The sequence below is a fragment of the Lonchura striata genome, chromosome 8, assembly GCF_046129695.1.
Source record: "Lonchura striata isolate bLonStr1 chromosome 8, bLonStr1.mat, whole genome shotgun sequence".
Lineage (NCBI taxonomy): Eukaryota > Metazoa > Chordata > Aves > Passeriformes > Estrildidae > Lonchura > Lonchura striata.
Window position 1 is genome coordinate 19,457,616 of NC_134610.1, and position 24,392 is coordinate 19,482,007.

The window sequence follows — 24,392 nt, forward strand, 5'->3', positions numbered from 1 at the left end:
CCTACCACTTTACTTGGTTTCCTCAGTTTTAATTTCCTACTCATTCAGTAAGTTTCAAATCAATTTTCACAAGAAAGCTTATTCATCAATTTGCTGTTGAGAATGGTTTTTGCCCAAGCCTCCTCGCTGACTGCAGCACCTGGCACCACAGAGCACTGTGAGTGAAGAGGTATGTGAAGGGAAAAGAAATTCTGCTGCTATGTTTATGCAGTAGCACTCAGAGCTGGATCAGAAGTGCCCACCAGATTCTGGGCCAAAGATTAAGTAAACAAGACGCCCAGCAATCATATGTTAGCATCTGTGCTCATTCAAACTGTAGAGATTCTGTTTGTACTATCTGAACATTTATGTGAGAAATGTTGAAATTGGTTTGTTCCTAGTATCAAAAAACTGCCCCTAGACTAGTAAAAATCATTTAATCCATTACAGTTTTCATACATAAAGAGGTATTTTAATAGATTAAGTCACATCAACAATAACATGATTCACATGCAAAAGCGGGAGGTCTGAAGCAAGCTCTATTAAATCAACAGAAGGACTCCTGCTGATTTCAGCACAAAGCACAGATCAGTCCTTTCAGCTCAGTAGATTAGTTCTCCTTAATGAGCCTTGACAGTCCCCCAGGCTCTTTAAATCACTATATATAGCCAGCAATGCTTATACAACATAGGTAAGTGAGGCAGGCATAGAGCATGGCCAGAAGATTAATACCAAGTACATCCCTAAAATAGACAGATCACGGTACAAGTCATTAGCAATAGCAGGGGGAGGGGCCCTGTTGATGTGCTGATTAGGAAAGTACCACCAGACAGAATTTATGAGATTTTTTTTTTTAAGGTCTTGGTGCACAAGTTTATGAGCAAATTGGGCTGTTTTTACATTCTGACACTGGAAATAACTGGTGAAGGCAACTCATGAGCACGTGGAGGTATATACTGAGCTTGCAGATGTCTCCCCAGAATGTGAGTAGAATTTACAGCTACTGTTATAGTAAGCTGTACTTATTACATGCATTTGCAGGATATCAAAGAGAGCTAAACATTTGTTTTCTAGTGCACAGAAAAGAGAATATGCAATCCCTTCCTTTCTAGAGTAATTTTAACAATTGTTGCTTATCTTAGTACCTACAGGGTCTGAATAAAATGCTGAGAAACGCTCTTCCCAATATGTGGAATCTTTCCCTACTTCAATTGTCAAATAGTAGGTTGATGACCTAAGATTTTAAATGGTTTTGTTTTCCTAGGGCTTTTATGATGCTGTGGTAAAAATGTGAAGTGCAAGCCATACAAAGAAGATACAATCACAGAGTTTTCATCAGCTGAAAACTCACTGCAACAGACTACATTCATTTCCCTACAAAATGCTGTGTAGGAGAGTTTGGAGGTGTATTTCTTTTCAGGTAACATATTAATAAGGATCCTAAATTATTTGTTGACCACCAAACCAAATTATCACATATTTACACAGCTTACCAAAAAGTACTGCTTTTCCATGGAATGGAAGGGAAAAGCTCTGCATGTGCAGGAATAGCTCACCTAAGAGATCTGATGTTTTGTGCCTGCCAGTTTGTTCAATTGATTAACTGAAAACTAGAGGTTTGTAGCTATGGAAGAGTGATTCTGGAGAGTTGCAGGATGATCTTTCAGTGGGCTGCCTGATATATAGAAACCTTCTACTGTGTTTTGTGTGAGTGCTCATTCTGAAGAACCACAGTACCTAAATTTCCCATTGGCAGCTCTTCCTCAGGATGCCTGGCAGGTCATTCTACCCATTGCAGAGCACTGACTTCTGGAGTTTTGCACTGCCTGCACAGTGAGGGGTGAAGGAATCCAAAGCACACACAGGCCCCACTCTTCACCCCAGCCTGAAATTCTTTGGCATAAGCAAATTCCTGTGTGAGTAAATTAACACCCTCCTTCGATATGGGGTCTATGTGCTTCAGTTTCCTTTAGTGCAGAGCAGCAGAGGGATGCTGTACTTTGCAGTCATCTAGAGATCTTAGAGGGCTCTCAAGGCAGTCATGCTGCTTTTCTCTAAAATCAATTGCTTTTATAATGGCACAAGAAGCCAAGCACTATCACACAAGTTCTCAATTTGCCAGGCAAATATCAAAGTTTGATGGAAAATAGAATTTGCCTTTAGTAATTTACTGGCTACATTATTAATCCAAATGCAATATTTATGAAGACAGATCAATACTCTTGAAATATCATGCTGACATTTTCTCTGGAAATGCACTGTTTGCCACTCCATGCAGCTATTTCAAAATCAATATGATCTTGGGAAGCCAAGTGGGGTTTTTTGGCTTTTGTAGAACTTCACAATTCTCAAACAAGAGATTTTGGATTACATTGTACATTCACAGAATTAGAGGATTTTCTTTTAAGAAAACTTTAACAGAGACTTTTTCTCTTGGTTCTGACCCCAGGCTCCTTCCAGTAATGACATCATCTAGCAGAATACATAATGGCAGAAGGCTCCAGCAAAGCAAAACCTACCAGGATGCCCAGGTCACTGTGTTGCTGGAGAAGGAGTGCTAGTATGTGGCAAGAACTAGGCAGTTAGGAAATACAGACTTAATAACACTGGCCCAGGGCTGTCAGGGAAAAGAACAGTGGAGACTCCACAGTGCTGCCCTCTCAGCTGTCTCCCCTAGAGTCTTTTGTCTTACAGAGCTTCTGTGCCAGTTATTGCTACATAAACAGAGTGGCTAACACTAACCAGAGCAATTCCAGGCGTTTACCTTACTAAAACCAGGTTGGCATCCTGGTCAAACACTCCAGAACTTATCTACAGAACTCAGTTTCAAATTTAACTTGCTTTCCAGTAGTGCAAGCTCACTGACCACTGCTTCTTCCGTACAGCATAGCCAAGAAAGAAAAATATGATTCACAAGTCCTGTTTTCAATTAATTAACTGTGCACAACTTGAAATCTTTTGTTTCATTTTGTACTGAAAAGAAGGAAACTTAAGTCCTAAAGTTGTGTATATATCTCAGTGCACTAGCTTGCCAAATAACTTACTGTGATTTAGTGGCACAAGGATACCAGAGGCTGTTGACAGCAGCTGCTCTCTTTTTGTGTCTAGAACTGAATTCTAAATGGGCAAAGGAAATGTCATTGCCTAGAACATCACTGCACTGGGGGATCCATGATCAGCTGCTGCAACATTCTGTTTTCAGACTTTATTTTACATTACAAAAGCCTTCATTAGCCTGAGTGCTTTCACATAGTTGTAGTGGCACTTTGTCAGATCACTCTCTGAGTCCTCAGAAAATAAATGTCACCAACACACGGAAAAATCACACATATTATTTCAAAGTGCACACATTCAGGAACACTGCAATCTTTGTCAAATTTAACAAGGGCATTCACAACAAGAAAGCCAAGTGTCTAATCAAAGTACCTGAGTTAAAGGGCTGATTACATCAACCTCAAAACAACAGTGAGATGAGCCACTAAAATAAGCAGTGCAAACATCCCAAAAATTCACTGAAAGCCCTTCTGCAAACTGCAGTAGAAGGAGAAGAAAACTCTTACTTGCATATATTTGCTTAATGATTTAAAATCAGAGATCATTAGTCAATAGCTCAGAAGTTCATATTGATGGATACTGAGGGACTCAAATATCATTAAGTGGTAATGAATGTTGCCATTTGTTATACTTTATTAGCTTTGAAACTGATTTAATTATTTAATGACAGTTCAACATCCATTCACTATCAGATTCTGAGATTTCTTCCATACCTACATGGTGATGTGACAGAAAAATTTAGGATCTGAATAAATGCAAATCAGTTCATGAACTCAGTAGGAACAAGAACAACAGATAGGCTCTAGCAAACAGGCCTAATACATTGAGCTTTCTTTAACATTCATGTCTTGAGATAGAAATAATGTAACACAGAAGACAGCCTTTAAGAATGTCATTTTAAAGGTGAGATGTCTGCACATTCCACTTATGTAGGTAAGTAGAACCTAGGTGACTGCTTAGAACCTGTAAAAAAGTTTCTCTTAACAGGATGTCTGGAATATGCTTATTTGATGTCCTATAAATATTTACTTTAATTAATTAATTTGGTTTCATTATTGAAAAAACCAAAATACAAATAGAAAACTAGTAATCAGATTACCAAGGTTAGGAAACCTTGAGTTTTCTTAGTGGCCTTTTTTTTTTAGGCAACATCTCCATGCATTTCCACATTTCTTTATACAAACACACTTTCTATATAGTATGTTCTGCTGTGCTTTGTATTGCTGCTAAACAGGCAACAAGTGACAGAAGATTCAGGCACTGCCCTAAAGACTACCTTGTCTAAGGGGCAGAGAGCAAATCACTCACTGACACACAACGCAAATCACATAACAAATTAGTCATCAGATCCACCACTGCAGCTTACACTTCTCTTGGGTTGTTCTTGGGTTCAATCAGCTTCCGTGTTACAGATAAGAAAAGCAATCTTGGTAGCGTCATACAAGTGGTCAAAGAAGATTATCCTTTTCCCCAGGGGAATTCCTCTCTCTGGCATCAGCAAAAATAATGACCAATGTCCACCAAAAAACCTTTCAGAACAGGCAAGGTCATTCCTTTCAGTCTGAAATGTCCTTAAAGGACAGAGTTGACTAGAAAGTTTGGTCAGCAAAGCTTGAAAACAGCGAAAATATATTGAAAAGAAAAATACAGAAGGTTTTGTCGAGGTGCACATTATTCATGGTTCCCGATCACATTGTGCCAAAGCTCCTATTCCTGCTCTCCTCTAACACAGAGTGGTCTGGAAGGGTTGCAACCAGAAACAAAGTCCCTTAGAGGAGTTGCCTCAGCAAATAGTTGAGCACATTTGCTTCATTACACTTCTACATCATTAATTTACTTGCTTGTAGCTCTCACTTTCAGACTCGCTGCACATAGCAGTTTTGGCTTCCATACTTTCTCCTATCATTTACTGGATCATCAGGGACAGATGCAGAGTGAGAAACCTCAATGGAGAGCATGTCTTCATAACAGGCTGTGACACTGGACTTGGAAACTCACTGGCTAAATGGCTTGACAAAAAGGGATTTTGTGTCATTGCTGCATGTGCCACAGAAAAAGGAAGCCAAGAGCTACGGCGCTGCTCTTCGCTCTCATTGAAGACAGTGAATCTGAACTTGGCAGACTCCAACAGCATTGCCAGGGCTGTGGTGTTTGTGACTGAACAGACAGCTGGCAAGGGTAAGTGACAATGCAACGTCTCAGAAAGATGATTCAATATAACCAAATCTGGTCTAGCTAAAAGGTCTGTTGCCTCTCTACTCACTGCAGAGGCATTTTTAATCTCACTGATGAAACACATTCACTCCTCAGCTCTGTTATTTCTCTCAGTTCAAAGATATTCTCTCCATTGCTTTCACCAATGGGATACCTAAAAATCTACTTCCTTGGTCTGCTAAAACCAGTTTGTTCCCAGGTGTGTTATTTAAACTCCTTCTGGTGTTTAGTACCAGTGGAAGGAAGGTAATAACTGGTAGAAGAAAATTTTCTTGACAAATTCAGCTCACTCAACTAAAAATGGTTAATTCAGGGCCTCTGCAGTACTCCTCTAGTAAAGAGAAGAGTATATTTTTGCATGCCTGGATAAGTCTGATATTTGCATTGTACTCAACAATTGCACTGACTGCAACAGTTAAACACTTGCAATTTCAGCCAGTTTTGTCGGAGTTGTTACAGAGGTAACTCACTATCCCTATCATACACCTCTGAACACTCCTGTAATAGAGGAAGAGTTTAGCTTTGGTTACCTATGAGACTTCAGTGATGGGTTTGGCAAAGGCTAAAAAGATCTGCATGGTAAATATATTCAACTGTGGCAATACACATTTATCACATTGATAGCTCAGACTAAAAGGTTACCAAAGGGCATCACAGCATTTTAAGTACCAGCTGTAACACACAGTTATACCAACTATTCAATAGGCTTATTAATAAATTAAGTACCTAAAACAACAAAACATGGTCTTCTACCGTGAGATTTCTTCCTCAAAACTTGTAAAAGGCTTTTGGCCTTATCACGAGTATTCCAAACCATTCTTGAATGCAGAGATTGAGAGCATGTTTAACAAAAGTATTAGCACTTACCCCCTCCAGCAGGCTCTTGCTTCCAACTTGTAGAAAGCTACACATTCTCAGCCAGGACAGCCACTACTAAGGCTTTCACCTCAGTGTGTACGACTGTTTATGGAGGCTGAGTGCTGGACTTTCAGCCTCTCCCCTCAGCCACAGGCTGTCCTCAGCAAACTCTTGGAAACGTCACTATTTATCTAAAGTTCCTCGAGTAATTTCTAAAGGTAGTAAAGCAGTATTATCAATACACAGGGCTAAACTAGTATCTTTAGAAGCATTGACTAATTCTACACATTTGGTTCAGACCTTTAGACCCCAAACCAGAAAATCAGTCTCTCCACTTCTATGCAGACTATTTGATTTTCACAAGAATACAAATGCATATTAGGAGCCTACATACCTCAGTGGATCTCGATAATAAAGCCCAGCATGGTGGCCCACATCTCCAAACAAAATAGTTTTCCTTTAACACTTTACCCATGCTCTTCAGCAATTTTAACGTGTAAAAAGTAGACCATCCAAGCAAACCCCAGGTAATTGTATTCATCTCACTGAAGCTTTTGCAGACTGTGTGCACACATGATATTCCAGGGTAAGATATTGCCATATACTGAAATAAATAGCTTTGCATTCCTCCTAGGGCTTTTTGGCTTGGTGAGCAATCCTGAAGGAACAGCACCTGTAGGACCCACCGACTGGCTGAGGATTGAAGACTTCCATTCTGTCCTGGATGTTAGCCTGCTGGGATTGATTGAAATCACACTCAAGCTTCTGCCACTTCTGAAAAAAGCTGAGGGAAGAGTTGTCAATCTAATTAATGCCAAAGGTCTTATGGCTTTTGTAGGGGGTGGCTACAGTCTGTCCAAATGGGGAATGGAAGCTTTCTCTGACACCCTACGGTGAGTAGCCATGAATGCATGAATCCAAGAACAGATTCCAGACATGCTGAGGAAGGGTGACTGCATGTTTGCCCATTTTTATTCCTCTCTGGAAATCTTGCCTAAAGGGGAAAAGAAAAATAAGAGGACTGGTCACTTTTTTAAGATTTCAGTCTCCAGTACTATGGACAGACCCAGAAAGAAATTACACTTGGAAATTTTTCATGTCCCAGACAAGTTGTTAGTGTGCAGATTTCAGGCGTGTAAATCCAGTGCATACCTGAAAGTAAATAAAAAATATAGCCTGGTGAGACATCCAGTTTCTCGGGCAAGTTATACTTGCCTGTATATTTTGCTCTCATTCTCCAAAACAATCTGAGCTGGGCAATTCTAGACAGCAACCACACTACCAAAGGTAATTGTAACTTCAGAAAATTAGGCTGAACACCCTTTGCTGAAACAGTTGTACTGCACTGCTTCTAGAAAGCTAAGGCCCAGCCCAGTGAATCAAGTCTTCAGAAGTCAGAATGACTAGGAAAGCTGGTTTCAAACCATTATGAGTACTTACTTAAAAAAAGCATATACCCCAAAGAAATAGAAACTAATGGCTAATGTACATGTGTTCCATTCCTTTATACACTGTAGAACATCACTGCCTGGGTCTCTTGAGCTGCCCAGCAAGACAAAGATGTAATTTTCACCCCAAAGGAGTTGCACTGCAACTTGAAATTACATAGAGGGAGCTATACTATGAGGAACCTTTATTGCATTAACATTTAATAATTTAACTATAGCCATTTAGCCATAGAATAAAGAATAAGTTCTAATCCAATTGAAAACTTTTTCACTTTTACTTTTTCTCAGACACCTAAATAATCTGCTGTTTCTGTGAACTAAAAGGATGCAACTATATATGAAATTGTCAAACGTTTTAGTATGTTAATCCATGACTAAGATGCACCTGTTTGTTACACCCTTTGCAAGAGTCCAACACAAACCACACAGAGAATTGTGAATCTACTTGACACTGCTTTTTTTTCCTCAGTTGTCTGTTCTGTTTACAGAACAAATACACTGCTATGAATCTAATTTGAACCTTTCAAAATAATTCTGATATAAGAAGATAATAATCAAATTCTCAAATATTCATGTGACAGATTTTCAACTTACTTATGATTCATAGTTGTGCCATTATTGAGTGGTCAGGGAGATTACTGGGGTTTTTTTCTTCTAGGATAGAAATACGGCATTTTGGAGTGAAAGTAAGCATTGTTGAGCATGGTTTCTTTAAGGCAGAAGATGTTAATTCAGATGCCATTGAGAAATACCTCCTCAGACTTTGGAACAGACTGACTCCTGAGATCAGGGACTCCTATGGAGAAGAATACTTAGTTGAATGTAAGTAGAAAAAGGATTGTATGAAAGCTCATAGGGGATATTATCAACATATATAAATACCTGAATTGAAGCTGTAAAGACAAAAGAGACAAGCCCTTTGTAGTGTTGTTCAGGAACAGAACTCAAGGCAAAGGGCGCACACTGAAACACAGGATATTCCAGCTGAACATTTCAGTGTGAGGGTGACTGAGGAGTAGCACAAGTTGCCCAGGGCAGTTGCGGAAACCCCCTCTTTGGAGATACTCAAAACCATCTGGATATGTCCTGTGCAGCAGGATATCTAGGACAGGTCTAGGTGACTCAGCTTAAGTAGTGGGGCTTGGTGCCAGCAGTCCCTTTCAACTTCAACCTATTTATGATTCTGTGAACATTTACTAGACATCATTAATGCTCATTAAGGACCCATCACTGACTGTTCTTCACTATGTGTATGCTTTGTTTATTGCTTATTGGCATCTGAAAAGTTAGTGCAGTGTGATACAGAACATACTGTATGGAACTTCTGGCTGATAGTATGGGACAGGGAGGTTTTTGCTTATTGGACTTGTGGGTTTCACAGCCTATATTGTCTCTGCTTTGCTGTAGCTATACTGCTCTCAGCACTTGAGGCAGTTGTTTAAAGCAAGCCTGAAGCTGCAGCCAAACCTTTGGATATAAAGAACGCTCTTGCAGAGATGTTGCATATAAATGCTTTCAGGATTATTTTTTTTGTTTACAGATATAAAAGCCCAAAGATCATCAGTGAAAAGACTGTGTGACTATGATATTTCTAATGTCATAAAATGCATGGAACACGCCCTGATAGCAAAGTACCCCAGGACACGATACAGAGCTGGATGGGATGCAAAGTTCTTCTGGCTGTTTCTCTCCTATGCCCCAAGCTGTCTGTCTGACATGCTGTTGCGTATTACACTTCCAGTTCCAGCAGAGAGCAAGAGACCTGTTCATGGAGTTCTAATGAATGTCTAGTATTAACACAGTATCAGCTGTGCAGAAATAAATATCTACCCTATCAAAACTAGATGTCCTCTTCTTTACCACTTACTAGATTGTTAAAATTCTTTTCAGAAGACACTTTCTCCATCCCTCACCCCACCTTACCTGAAATTTTGAGTTCATAGGTAGGCTTGTAAATCCAGCACGTTTTTGAAGGCTGTTGCTCAGATATGATACCTCTATAGGATCTGCATTCATAAAATTTTCAGCTACAAACCTAATTAATACTATTCACACAAGACATGAACTCGAATAATAATAAAGTCCAGCTATTGCAGCATATTCCAGAAATTACAGTTATAGTATCTGGCCCCTTGATTATTCAACTCTGCAGGAAAAAAACCACAAGCAATTTTACAGATATGCAATTCTAGGAAAAATCATAACTCAACTGCTTTATACAAACAGAATATTGAAATGCAAACTTTGTCTTCCTAATATTAGTATAGTTAATGGGGAAAATACAAAAACAATGTGTATTTGTATTTCCTTCATCCTCAGTGTTCTGCAAATTAAAATTATTATTATTTAACTTATCAGATGAAATAGGTCATTAGAGTAGGCTATAGCAAATTCTTTCAGTTGTACAGAGTCTGTTCAGAATGGCAAAATGTTAGCTGACATTACTGTGCCTTTTGTACACTATTTCTATCTCTTAATCTGTTGGCCAGAGGCTCACCAACTGGTGCTCCTAGAGATATTAAAATTGAAGGGGTAAAGGTTTTATTTGCTGAAGTGCTGTGCTGGTGATTAATCATTAATGTGCAATTCAATTAAGCTTAAAAAAATACCATGTGCAGGTCAGAACTCCAAACGAAGAAGTTTCATCACTGTGTGTGAGAGGGCATGCTTGTGTGTTTGCAATGAGCAAAAAAAGGACAGTATGTAAAAAGTGCTACTAACCTTTAAGTATTTAATTGAAATTCTATTCTCTAGCAAATGACTTCAAGAATAAATTTATTTTACTTCATTTCACAATAAATACCTGCAGAGAGAAATCTTTCTATCTGGTCTGGCAGCTCTAAAGAGAATGTACATGAAAAAATTAATAGTATAATTTATCAGCATAGTTGCAGCATACAGACAGTTGTTAAAAATCTCTAAAGGTCAGCTTTCTTTGAAACAGAATGAGTCCAAAATTTAAGACTTCAAGCAGGGACTGTCCTGATGATGGAAAAAGAATACAAGTGAAAAATGAAGTTATCAGTATAATCTAAAACTTCTGTTGTACAAAGTACCAAAGCCTAAATTTTACATAATCAGAAGGGTACACTGATGAAGAGTACATAATCAGAAGGGTACTCAGTAGCTATGCTACTGAGAGGAGGAGTCCCAGTTGAAGCTTAGGAATCTTCACCATCAGATATGCTAAACAACTAAACCTACATACTACCTAACTGCAGAGTAACCCAGGGACTGTTTTCTTCCATATCTGAAAAGTTAAAACTATTACAGAGAAAAAAAAGTATTTCTGATACATGGTTCACATATTAGCAGTTTTCACCACACTGGTTCCAAATCTTTGACAAAAACTATTCCCAAAACTGACACTACTTATTCTCGTGGCATGCAACTGCAGGCAAGTCTTCTAGAAGAGTCAGCCCTGCCTTCTCCCTTTAAAACCCTGTGAATTCTTTCTTTAAGAACAGCACCTTGCATCTCAAATAAATCCTTACTGATGTGTCTGCTGTGTTGCAGACTCTAGGGAATTTTCTACATTAATGCACTCAGAAAAAAACTCTTTTAAAAACACATAATGTGCTTAAAAAAAAAATCAAAGCATCAGATTCTGATATCAGATATGAAAGGTAATTGAAATAAGGTTTTAATCACTTATGTCGATACTACCTTGATTGTCAGTCCCTCAATAGTAAGTTTCCTGTTTCAAGGGCCAGTTTACTGAATGTGTGTAATAGGGCAGCTTTCACACTTACAGACATACAATGTCAAAGACAGCATCTTACAGGAAGAACTTTAGACAGTTATGTGAAGCAGTAAGCACTATTCTTGTTTTACTATATCTAAAGCATTGTTGTTTTCATCTCAGAGTGCACGGAAGTCTCCATAACTGAAAAAAGTACATAGAGCCTTGACACAAATTATGGAATAGGAATATGATAAAATAATATGTTTATTAGACTTATTCAGCAGCATAATTTTCCAGTTGTCTTTTCTAATCAAAGTATGTTACAATGTAATTACAAGCATTCTAATTAGAAATAGTATATATTTTGAGAATTTATATATAAAACAATCAAAAGCAATCAAATAGCAAAAGTCTCAATCATTATAAATTCAGGAATCTTTTGTATGAGTAGCTAGCCTGGAATGCTGAAGAACATGGTCCTGTAATTGGAGTTTTCTCAAATGGTTCATGTTGTAGAAACTATCTTGGCTAATTAATAAAAGTGCTAAAAATATTAACAGTATATTCTGATAGAAGGTTAGAAGAACAACCAGATAACCACAAAGACTGCATTAGTAAAAATTGTTTCCCTTTCTATTAATATCCACCTCATGAAATAAATAGTCAATAAAATTAAATTTTCACATTTAAAAAAAACCTGAAGAATTTCTGAAATGAACCAGTATCTTTCATATTTTGCTGTTTGGAAATAAACTGTTACAGAAACCTAGCTACTTCATAGTACAAATTAGTTCCAGAGACTTCAGCCAAGAACAGAGGTATTCCATTGATGAGCAAGAGAAAAGCTCATTAAGTAGTTGTGGCACTAAAATCTAAATATATCCAGTCTTCATAGGAACACTATTAATGGAATTGTGTTAATTGGAACCTAAAGGAAAAGTATGTGTCTTATAGATTAAGAGGAAATTACATCAGGCAATTAAAATATTGTAAGAACAACATTTTGCACAGGTAACTAATCAGCATAATAATGCTGCATTGACTCTTTCATCTTTTGTTTAACACAAGATGAAGAGATACCCATTTTTATATACAGTACTATATAAAATAGGTGGCAAAGATGCCCAGAGCACCATCAGAATTTTCAAAAGGTGCTGTTATATAAGGTACACTCTAAAGACCCTGTAAATCAGTAATGTTCCTTTATGTGCCTTGTTTGGTTCTCTTTTTTTTTCAGTTTTAAGCATTTATATAATTAATTTAATTCTAAATATATGACAAATTCCATACAAATTTCTATTAGCAACATCACTGAACAAGATAATCTTAGAAAAATTTACAAATGTACAATATATTTATAACATTACTTTCAGACAGCTTCAGTGCAAAGATATACATATAGTACATCACGATAATTGTTCATAAAAATAGAAATTGGCATTTGTCAAAAAAACAAGGCATAGTTTCAATGTACGTCTCCAGCCACTGGCTAAGAGATGTAGATATTTTTATAAAGCATTTGAATGTGAACCTTAGACTTCTGTTTATAAAAAATATATGTGCAAATGGATGTGTCTAATTTTCCCTAAATGAGTTACCTAGTTACACCACAGAGTCCTCTTTAACAAGGTTGGCGGTGTCTTTAAATGTATCCTCTGTTGCCGTGTAAGCTATTGGTTGGTCTCTCTTCAGAATAATCTTGGGAGGCAGTGAAGGAGAATGGGTAGGGACATTTTCTGTGTTCTGTTGCTGCTCCTTTTCCATCTGCAACATGAAAATAAAGCCTTACATTCTAATGCACCATACATCCAACATTAGCTTTCAGAAACGGTAAATAAATATTCCTAAAGTTAAATATCATGCTATAAATTATTTCTGCAAAACACCACCTGTAACAAAATGAAATGCTAATTTCACCTTAGATAGTACAGCTGAGTAAAAACAATACTAGAAACTTACTCCATACACTAGAACTTCTACTTTAATGCTTAATGACAGGAGCAGCTGTGCCACCTGAGCTGAGCCTGCTCAACACCTCATTGTGCATGACATTTAGTAACCTCTGACAACCACTTCAGTCCCTAACCTGAACTGGAATTTCTGTGCTGTCCCACATAGCAGCAGAATCTACCAAAATTCTTTATCCTGAAAGCAAGAACAAAGTTCATCAGTACATTAGCTGAAAATAGAATTATATAATATAAACAATACCTCTGCATATATTGGGTTTTCAAAATTAGTGTTTTGTTTCTTTTTTCTCTTGAAGAAACTCCACTTTGATTCCTGAAACACAAAAATTATTAGAACACCACACATTTTTCTTGAAACTTCTCTGGAAACTGCCATTACAGTGTTGGATTCCACTTGCACTGACTGCTACCCCAGTGACTTCAGATGGATGTTCTTATATCACTATGTTGTAATTCTAAGCATGGAGCCCAAATTACTTTTTTCGTTAGATTACCAAGTTATTTCACCTAAAGAAGTATTCACAAAAGATTAGGCAACAAGAATTACTGAATTACTTCATGAAAGCCTATATTCCAGACAAGTACATCAAAAAGGAAAAAACTGTCTTGAAAACAACATAAGGGAAATCATTGAGGGACATGAAACTACAATAAATTGACTGCATCAGCCTAGCAATTCAATTTTTCTGATCTGGAGCAGAAAACAAACAAGGCAGTCTTAGAGCATTTTTATTTCCTACCGGAGGTGCATCTGTACTTTGAGGGGTTTCGTTTGGGCTGGTCCTTCCTGTGGTAGAGATCACAGAGGAATACACAGGATTTTCAAAATTTTCATTCTCCTCACTTCCAGCTGCTGCTACCTGCAGGAGAAGAAAGAAAATCAACATTCTTCAAAGAAGAAAAGGTGGACATAAGGGAAAATGAAAGGTAAAAGTCAAGCAAAAATTTATCTTACAAGTGTTGGCCGAATGACTGTAACTGCTCCAGCTGTGCTGGCTCCACTATCTCTGGTTGTATACATTGGATTTTCAAATGTGATTGGTTGTTTCCCCGACTCCACTGCAAAGTTTTCATTCTGTGGAGGAAAAAAAACCAACAACTACAGTGCAATAAACACCTCCATACTCCTAGGAATTAATATGTAGTCAAACTCTACATCTTGAGAACACATGTTTACTTTCACATAGGCTTAGACAAAACCTTTATCCATTAAAATCACAACATCAATTTACTTCTACTCCCTGACTTGGCAGTTTGGATTACTGATTGTTCCAATATTATCCCATTTTCTGGATGGACAAAAATCCCCACACACATTTTAATACTTGATTCAAAGTATTTTATGATGAGGAAAGATGACTTTCACAAATCATCCCTTCAACAGGGAAAAGATATCAAAGGAAAAAAAAATCCAAATAAATATTTTAATTTAGAGACTTCAACATGTCATACAAATTAATAAGCAGTAACTGATATACAAAATAATAGGATTCATTCATTTTGTCCCAGCAAGGAGATTACTGTATTTTTTGAGACAAAGCAGTGTGTCCCCTCAGTTATGTCAGATGGGTTACAGCAGGTAGGAGGATAATGAAAACCAAACCCCATCCAGATGCACTTGTCCTGCTCTTTGACACAGCTTCATGACAGAACCAGCAAGGAATAGCACAGGAACAGTACAGCACCTAATTCCTTAAACCTGCTTCATTTTCATAAACCACTGCTTCATGCACAATGGACTCATACTTTTTGCTACCAGAATATAGCTTTTTAGAACACAGTAAACTCTTGTCAGCTCCCTCAAACTAGATTGACTAAGAATAGCCTCACGGAAAAATATTCAACATCTACTCATGCATATATGATGTTAAAATTTTAGGAGGCACATGCCACAGTTCTTCACTGCTGCACACTAAACCCTTTGAATCCTTTCCCAGTGAACATAACATTTTTTTTGTTTATACTCTGATTACATAGGGAGAACCAACACCACATATGTAGAGATAGTCTGTATCCAGATCTGTTATTGGCAACGTATTAACTGCATTGCTTGAGCTTTAGTATGTCAATATCAAGCCAGAAAATGTCAAGTACAGCCAAGTTTTTTGTGCATGAAGAAGATTTGGGGTAATATACAAGCCTAAAGCTATTTTTCTAGTATTTGCCAAAATGCTCATGTGGATGTTTTGTTACACAAGCTGCCTAATTTTAACAATTACTGTGTTTCTTCATCTAGACAAAGGTCATACTAGGAGGTTATCTTCTTTAGCTGTTTCATTTCATATCTATTCACCACCAGTTTAGGGAGTTTCCACCTTATACTTGGCAGCAAGTGCTTACTATTCAAACATATCCATGATCTGTTTCCTAAAAGTAAAAGTCGTTTGTACATTGTACTTCTTATGGTAAATGGGAATAACACAGGAATCTGCTGTTTCTCAGATGTGTATAACAAAATATGGATGAAGTAGAGTTACACTTTATGATGTCCCCATAACTGTTAAACGTTATTTGTTTAAACTTTATAAATTAAGAAATTTCCAAATCTATACTGTATTGCATAAAATAGTAAATAGTGGTTAGGAGCGAGTTTTACCTCCGAATGCTCTAACATACCATCTGGTTTTGAAAACTACACATTTTAAACTGTTCTATGGAGCACAAAGGTCCCAAAAAATTCCAAGTTACAATGCTGTCATTTGTCTACTCATTCTCTTTATATCCCATGAACGTACTAAAGACAAAAGAGGATAATTTACTTCATTTATGCTGTATAAATCTTGGAAAATTGCACATTATTTTAAAGAACATTGTATATTTGTCCTTGCCTTCAAATTACGAAAATCTATTTCAGGAAACTATCAATCATTATTCACTTCTTTTTTTAGAACACATTTATCATCCCACTATCATTTTATATATAAAAGGCTTCCTTCTATAAGCTACTAATTACATTAAAGAAGACAATTAAAAAAATTATTTGAGAGCTAAACCTTACCATTTGCATTGCTCTGTCTATAGCAGAATCTCCCCTAAAGCCAGAGACTCCTATGTCCATAGTCACATCTGCTCCAGATCGGAAAGTTACCCCATTGCCATTTTCATTAGATTTTACAAGACTGCTTAAACTATAAAAAACCCAAAACAAACAAATAAAAATAAAACAAAAGTAGAAGAGATTACACAAGAAAGAGAGTTTATAATACAGGTTTTTTACTTGCTCTTCTAAGCATAATTATCACTTTGAATTTTGGCAAGCTAGCATCAGAAGTTGTTCTGATCAGAAGTTCATCTCAAATACCTTTGTGTGGTCATGTAGACATCAAATGATGTCAATGAAATAAAATTTCACAAAATGTACCTATATTTTGACCACTCTTACTTCAGTGCTCATTTAAAGACAAATGCATGGACTCAGTTATATACACGGATCTACTCAGTAACAAAGGATGACAATAATGATCAGCTATGGTATTGCTTGGAATGAAAAATACACTGGAGTTTCTGCAACACTGCACTGCCCATATTCCACAAGAATGGGCACACAGCAAAAAAAATTGATTTTTCAGAAATACTTAGAAACAAATATACATTTCCAGTTCACATGTCCACAGCCATTCCTGTTCTGAAAGTCTTCAAAACATACCTTGGTAGTTTGGGAAGCGCTGGTAAAAGGGAGCCTGTTCGTCTGTAGTTAAAAAAGCCTCCAACTGCTAACACTCCAATTATTATGATTAGTATGACTGTCAGCAATACTGCTACTGCTGCTGTCAAAGACAGAAGTATAAGAAAACATTCAAGCAAGCATAGTTCAGTGCAAAAAAAAGAGCCCAGAGAATTAGAAGCCTGACCCTGAACAGGTATCATGGTGAGGTATTACACATTCTTTAGCTCAAATGTCAAGTGCAATATATTCTTGAAGCTTACTTGTTCCAGGAGGGACTCCTTTTGACAATCCTATTTCACAATAATTCCCAGTGTATCCATAAAAACATCTGTAAATGTAAGAAGGATAGCTGACTGAATGCTTTTATTAAGTTTGAGATCTCAGCTTTATGATTATATTGTGAAATGTATATCTACAACCCAGAAATTTTAACTCCATGCACAATAATTATATATTGCACTGACTATATGTAAATATATTATGTCTCCTATATTCAGAGAACTAAAAGTGAAAATAAAAAGTGCTGAGTCAGAAGATCTGGTTTCAGTGGAGCATTGGTGGCACCTGCTGGCTGTTCCAAGCTACAGTTATTGAGAGTTACTTTTCCATTGTTATAATTTTGGGGTATAGCATTTTATTAGAATCTTCAGAGGTTTGCCTTTTTTGGGTTTTGGTTTTGTTTGGGCTTTTTCCCCCCAAACTGATACATTTACATTACTTATTGATTGATATTTTTATGCATATGTTTTTTCACAGTTGTTATAAAAATGCTACTGCAGATGCATGACACCTTCTGAAGTGTTTCCAATCAATTTCAGAGTTTAATTTTTTCCTGAGACTAAACCAGCACAGTCTGAATGAGGACTACCCTAACAACATACAGACTTACTTGCATTTGGGAAGACTGCTTTCATCTATATAGCATGTTCCACCATTCATGCACCTGCAAGCTGGTGGCATTGTGGGAGGGGATTCAATAGCTGCAAAATTCAGAAGCCATATATGCATTATCAAGACATCTTCAACAGACAAAATAATATCAATAATGCATTTTCTTTGTCTCTATAGATCTTGCATATGCAAACTCACAGGCTGCTTTTCAGAATTTTTTGGTTTTGATAGCACATGTGCTTGCTGCTATTTTTTTCTCCAAATTGGCTTAAATTAATTGAAGCAAAACCTCTTCTCAGAACATAACAACTTCGTAGAGTGTAGGCACAGTCAGCTCAAGAGCTGTGTGTCTGCTCACTTTCTTTTTGTCACACAATACAGCCCAACACCCTTCTAACCTCTGCATTCAGAAAGCACCAATGCTTTCTCTCTTTTGTCCAGGCCCTTCCATTCTACCAGCAGGAAGTTGTACAGAGAAGGCTAAACTGGAATGCAATTACTTATGAAGAAAAGCAATGGATAGATATACACATAGAGTAAGAGCGTTATTCTAATGCTGAATCAAATGGGGGAAAATAATCATACTAGTATTCAGTAAGAGCTCTGGATATCCTGTCAGAAAAGTGTACTTAACAAGGAAAAGCCCTGGATCTGAGCCATTATTATAGGCTATAGACTGAGGATGGACATAGATCATAGTATTTTGTCACAAAATTTTTATCAGCCAGAGGAAGGAAGTATGTTGCTACAATGTTTCTTACAGGTAAAACGCCCTTCAAGTAAATGGGGCACAAAAACCAGGAAAGGCAGAGGTTATACAGGCTGTCTCTCAGTAGCTGCAATAGAACCAAATAAACTAAATATATGTACAAAAGCTGTTTGGTCACCACACAAGCACAGTTTTCTTAATTCCCAAACATTTTATATATATATATACATATATACATATATATACATATACATATATATATACATATATATACATATATATATATACATATATATACATATATATAGTAGTGTGAGTAAAGAATATCAAATTCAGTGTCCCCAGAGCAATAAGCAACCATTAGCAAATGCAATCAAACACAGTTATTGATCCCTAACTTAAATATAAATACATATTGCATACATTCATTCACTATTACATATTATCATAACCTCAAATTCAGTGTCCCCAGAATAATAAGCAGCCATTAGCAAATGCAATCAACACACTTATTGATACCGAATCTAAATACATATTGCATACATTCATTCACTATTACATATTACTATCACCTCTTTCTGCAGATCACATGGCAATAGGAACAAACACTAATAATTATTAAGAAAAATGTAATTTAGAGGTAAGGCAGGGTAAAATTGATGCCATTTTCTCTTTCAGTGCAATTAGAATATAATTCAGAGAAGATTAACCATAGGAAAGATGCTACAAATCATAATACAATAAAGATATGTTACAAGGACAAGTATGAGAACATCTGGCTACCACCCACACCACTGAAAGGTAAAGTGGGAGAAATAGAAATTCTGCAGTGATATTTTCACTATTTTCAGTGAAGGCTGAGAAATTCTATTTGATTTGTGCTCCTGGAAGCTCTGTGAGGGTTTTTGCTACAATGCAACAACGAAGCATGAAATTTTAGTGCCTAAAAGGCTTTCCAGATTATAATTATCCAGAAGTTATCTCCATCTACAATCTTGCGTTCTGTAAACTTTAAGTTTCTATGACACTGATTAAGCAAGAGATTTTACAGAATTGTAAATAAAATTGTTAACATTATTTTGTCAGAAATTCTTGGTTCTGAAATCAAGGCATTCTTAAAAAAATATTTTGGTATTTTAAAACAAAAATCAGAAAGTGTGACCAGTTTTGTAACTGGGTCTTCTCTGGTTGGACTGACAGACGTATATCCATTTTACAAATGGCATGCAAAGACATTAAAGAAAACATACAAGATGACCACAAATCAGTGATGACCGAGAATAAAAGCCAGATATTCTGACTTACCAATATCTATTACATCAGTTAGCTTATCTTTACATACTTCTAATTCAGTAATGCATTTGTATTCCTAAAGAAAAGCTTCTGTTGCTTTCATTTCCAGTTTGACAAATTATTCTACCTGCATCACAGTCCGTGCTGCTGCCTTCTAGGAACCGAGTCCCTTGAGGACATGAGCAGGTGTATCCTCCTGGTCTCAGCAAGCAGAGGTGGCTGCAGACATCTTTACAAGGATTAGGCACTGAAAAAGTAATAAAGTGATAAAAATTTGAAGAAGCAATGCAGCATATTCCTGAGGTAAGGCAGCGCAATTCCATAGTCAATTGTGTCAACACACCACATTTTCTCTCTGCCTTTTCTTACACCCTTACATTCTAAAGGGAGTGATAATGGCTGCTGAGAGCCCATATAGCACCAGGAACAAACCACTCCAAGTATTAAATGACCAGCACTTTACCAGGATAAATATATATTATGACTGTCCTCATGAGGGAGGGGGAAAAGAGAAATGACAGGGTCATTTTCAGAGACTCAAAAGACCTGTGTATTATGTTCCACTGTTGATTTCATTTTGGCTGTGCAGAAAATACTTGTCAGTCTCTATTTAATTTTTACGTTTTCAGAAACTAATATTATCATTTACTAATAGACATGTTATCAAAAGTTTACTAAGCTCTTTGCAGATATCAATACCAACTTCAGTTTCATAGCAGGAAATGGCTTACTGGGATCCTGATTACCCACCTGATTGATTGTATCTGTGCTGGTGATAGATGCGCACTTGGGTAAGCCATGGATTTACGGTCAGCACTTTCACTTTTTCTCCACTTCCAAATTTATCCTTCTTCCAGACTTCTCCTCGTTCTTTAGCTATCCAATATAAATGGCCTTCAAAGACATCAAGGCTGTATGGACTGCCCACTTCTCAAAGGAACCAAATAACAGACTGTAAGCAAGCAAATCTCCAGTAAAACAGACAAAACTTCTGTTCTTCAGCTTAAATACATGATTTATTGCTTTCATTTTAAGACACATGCCATCATATATTTATATCCTCATGTGCCAGACCTCTTCATGTCTCAGTGTCCACACGGACGATACTGATTAATAGTAACCATAAAAAAGCAAGAATCTAGTTTTCCACATTGTTTCCTATTTGGGTCACAAACTCCACTCTGGGAGTCCAGTTACCAGACATCCCTGAGCCTGATGTGTCATTGATCATTTTATAAAGGAGAAACTACTATCAAGACTTACTGTTTGAAAAGCTCCCAAATGTAGCCCCACTTGTGAAGCCCAAGTGCTTGTTAGCACACACCTTGCTTACTATTAATTGCATAGTACATTCTTACCTCCATGTAGTACAACGGTTCTGTCTGTCCCATCAGGTTTCATGGATTCAATTATGTTTTCTTTAGAATCACTCCAATAGATCCTATCATTGTTCAAATAATCAATAGAAAGTCCAGTTGGCCAGCCAAGGTCTTCCGAGACCAGCATTTGTCTCTGTTGTCCATCCATCCAGGCACATTCAATCTTTGGTTGCCTTCCCCAGTCAGTCCAATACATGAGCCTAAAAGGACAGAATGAGAAATGGATACAGTTCAGAATTTGGTCACTTTGGAGTATCCTTTGGAGTTTCATGGAAAAGGTCAGCAATGGTAAAAAAAGCTGTTCAGCAACTTATGTTTTACTGATGTGACTGGGACGGTCACAGAGATCTCACTGAAAAATAAATACCAAAAAAACATCCATCAGTCACAATAAAGCTGTAGCATCCATGTCACTTCACGGAGTTATGCTGCTGTACTCCAACTGAGAGAAGCACATACCAAAATATCTCATGATCTACCATTTAATCCAAATTGCAGCAAGCCCAGCTATTGAATCTACAAGTGCATTTACATTGCTTTCCCCCATGGAGGAGGCTATGACTGTCCTGCTTGGAGCTGGTGAACAGACACTCTCATCTATTTCCCTATTTCAATAGTAACAGAAATTTGCTGGGCACATAATAATGTAGAAAAGCGATTTTTATTTGAACCATCTGGCCTTATCACCAACACAAGCATCCATGTTAAACCTAACCCTAAAATGCTTTCTCATGCTCACAAATGTTGCAATGTTAGTAAAAGGAAGTTCCAGAAAACATTCCCTTAGTCTTTCCTGAAAAATTTACCACAGTGGGTTTTTTTTTGTTTCAGATAGTTTTGAAAATAATTCTGGTAAAACCTGCAATACTCACCCACGTTTTGGATTGACAGCAATAGCTGCTGGTTGATCGAGGTGAGAAAAAATAAGCCATTTTCTATATCGTCCATCTAATTTTGCCACCTCTATGCGATTAGTCCCTGAATCAGTCCAGTAAAGATGTCTGAATTACATAAAACAAAACATTCCAAAAGTAAATAGTTTATACTTGGAAGAGGAATAAAAAAAAAACTTAAGAAGAAACTCTAGCAAACTTGAAGAAAATTAATATAATGAACCTGCACTGATTATTGAACTTGTATAGAATATACAAACCCTTAATATAGGTAAATTTAGCAAATGTCTATGATCTGTTGGCTCACTTGTTTTTTTCCTGTGAAAAAGTTTCTGCAGCTACCTCTGGTCCCTGTCAAATAATCATCACAAAGGGGCTACTGAAAACTTTCATTGTTACTTTTAAGCAGCAGAAGTGGCTAATAAGCATCTTTAAAGACTCTTGTTTTTCAGGAGAAGCTGATGTTCATTACAAGTAAAAATTAATTAACCATGTAATTTATGCAGCAGCTCTGGAGATATGCAGCTTATTAGTTCACAGCTCCTCTCCAGACTTTTGTCTTCTGACAGAGATACTAATGAATAAATTGTTCCCACATCAGATAAAAATGCTTTTAGTCCTAATAAACAGGGTGCTCAGTCTACTCTTTCTTGAATTTTGTTTGTCTTTATCATCATGCCTTTATAATTTTTTGACCTTAGATAATAAACAAACTCATTATTATGCACTCACTAATCACACAGTGCCTTCTGCTTGAATAAATTATCTCCTAGCTGGCCTGGGAATGTGAAAAAATACTGTAATTTCTATTTGGCAGATGAGCAGCAAGACTAAGTGTCTCAAACCATGTGTAGCATTTTATATAATGTGCAGATAATGAAATGTTTTTTAAAATACCTTTCAACATTGTTCTGAAATCAGTGCAGCACTATGTTTGAAGTGCTGAAGTTGCTCACCAAGATGAAGTTGAAGCCTCACAAGGATGCTTGTGATATATATCCTGGATGCTTGCTCTCATGACCATATAAATTTCTGAACAGAATTCACACACTCCCTTTTTGCCTTCAGAGACATTTTGTTTTCTAGGTGCCTCCAGCTTATGAAGCAAACAGCAAAATAACCTGAGGGCTAGCCCAGACCCTAAAATTTATATCTCTAAACTGCTGGAAGGAAAGATACAATTTTTCACTCCTTCTCATCATTTTGTATCCAAAATCTGGCAATAGCATTCAGAAGGTTGACTAATCTCTGTAATTTCTGCCCACTCAGCTTCAAACAGAACCCTGACTACATTTCATAGTGTTCATCTACAAACATCAGGTTCCTCTCAACATTAATACCACATGAGCTACAGCTATGCCTGTCCATCACATCCTTTAACAGTTATATTGCAAGATGAAATGACACCATAAACATCAAACTCCCATGAGTCAGGCCCAACTTTGTCCCAGCTCTTCTCCAAGCTAGTAAAAAAGAGAGTGATCTCATGATTTCTATGATTAAATTTAAAAAATTAATCATAGAAAATTAATCATTAGCCCATGTTTTAGGCTAAAAAAATCCACAGTCAGTAGAAGAGACAAAGACCTCTGAAACACACTTACAAAAACCTAACCATTTTCTGAGAAAATGCATCTATTCATCAAACTTCAGAGCTACTTCTGTTTTGGGGTTGCTCATATAGCACAGGGTTGGTAAGGAATGGGCAAAGATAAATATAAAATTCCACTGTGGGTTGGGGATCTTTCCTTCCAACAGCAAAGAAAACTTGGTCCCTGGAGCGTACCTGAGTCATTGAAGAAGAATCCACCTGACATGGACGCTCATGTATTATTTCTTTACTGATGAACAACTGATCTGGCAGTCGCACAGAATATGTGATGCAGTCAGCCACATGCACATCTATTAACCTGCTGTCTGGGCAAGGACAGCTTACTACATTGTTCTGAACTACCTTCAGACTAGACATATTCAGAGACAATTCATAAGGAAGAAAAAAGTGGATTTTGCACAGCCAGATCAAATTCACAAACTGACACATTGAAGGTACAGCATTTTTCTAGTTTTTCAGTATACTTACCTTCCAACCCAGTCAACAGCTAACCCATCAGGATTAACTATATATTTGAGATTCAAGTCAACTTCCTTTGTTGGATTGTTCCTACTGCTGTCAAATGTGGGGAGATAAGCACGTTTGATGGCTCCAAACTCAGAACCTTGTCCCAGAATGCTGAAGTACACAATACCTTAAAAAAAAGATGAGAAATGTCTAGTTAATTGTAAATTTGTTGAAAATTCCAATTTTTCTGAGGCTCTTATATAAAGTTACCAGCCCCATTTATTTATGAGTAA

At 37.0% G+C, this 24,392-nt stretch overlaps 2 protein-coding genes across 2 annotated transcripts in view; one reads left to right on the top strand and one right to left on the bottom strand.

Annotated features, from left to right (window-relative positions):
* Positions 1-914: 914 nt before the first annotated feature.
* DHRS9 (dehydrogenase/reductase 9) lies at positions 915-9,344 on the top strand. Its single transcript, XM_077784822.1, has 5 exons — positions 915-962; positions 4,881-5,211; positions 6,740-6,998; positions 8,212-8,375; positions 9,094-9,344. Exons 1-5 carry the CDS (start codon positions 915-917, stop codon positions 9,342-9,344), a joined length of 1,053 nt encoding a protein of 350 aa, XP_077640948.1.
* A 2,126-nt stretch (positions 9,345-11,470) lies between these two features.
* Positions 11,471-24,392, bottom strand: part of LRP2 (LDL receptor related protein 2) — a 111,020-nt gene continuing 98,098 nt past the window's right edge. Inside the window, exons 68-80 of the mRNA XM_077785031.1 lie at positions 24,121-24,286; positions 22,020-22,148; positions 21,127-21,347; positions 20,519-20,695; positions 19,896-20,015; positions 17,765-17,855; positions 17,136-17,203; positions 16,855-16,975; positions 16,207-16,336; positions 14,164-14,283; positions 13,949-14,068; positions 13,450-13,521; positions 11,471-13,002 (exon numbers count right to left, since the gene is read on the bottom strand). Coding sequence (XP_077641157.1) covers positions 12,841-13,002; positions 13,450-13,521; positions 13,949-14,068; positions 14,164-14,283; positions 16,207-16,336; positions 16,855-16,975; positions 17,136-17,203; positions 17,765-17,855; positions 19,896-20,015; positions 20,519-20,695; positions 21,127-21,347; positions 22,020-22,148; positions 24,121-24,286 — 1,697 coding nt within the window. The 3' untranslated portion in view covers positions 11,471-12,840. The remainder of the gene's footprint in view (positions 13,003-13,449; positions 13,522-13,948; positions 14,069-14,163; positions 14,284-16,206; positions 16,337-16,854; positions 16,976-17,135; positions 17,204-17,764; positions 17,856-19,895; positions 20,016-20,518; positions 20,696-21,126; positions 21,348-22,019; positions 22,149-24,120; positions 24,287-24,392) is intronic.

Coding starts and splice junctions, on each gene's coding strand:
- DHRS9 (XM_077784822.1), top strand. CDS start 915: ATGAGCACGTGGAGGTATATACTGAGCTTGCAGATGTCTCCCCAGAAT. Junction 963..4,880: donor TGCAGATGTCTCCCCAGAAT/GTGAGTAGAATT, acceptor ACTTGCTTGTAG/CTCTCACTTTCAGACTCGCT. Junction 8,376..9,093: donor AGAAGAATACTTAGTTGAAT/GTAAGTAGAAAA, acceptor TTTTGTTTACAG/ATATAAAAGCCCAAAGATCA.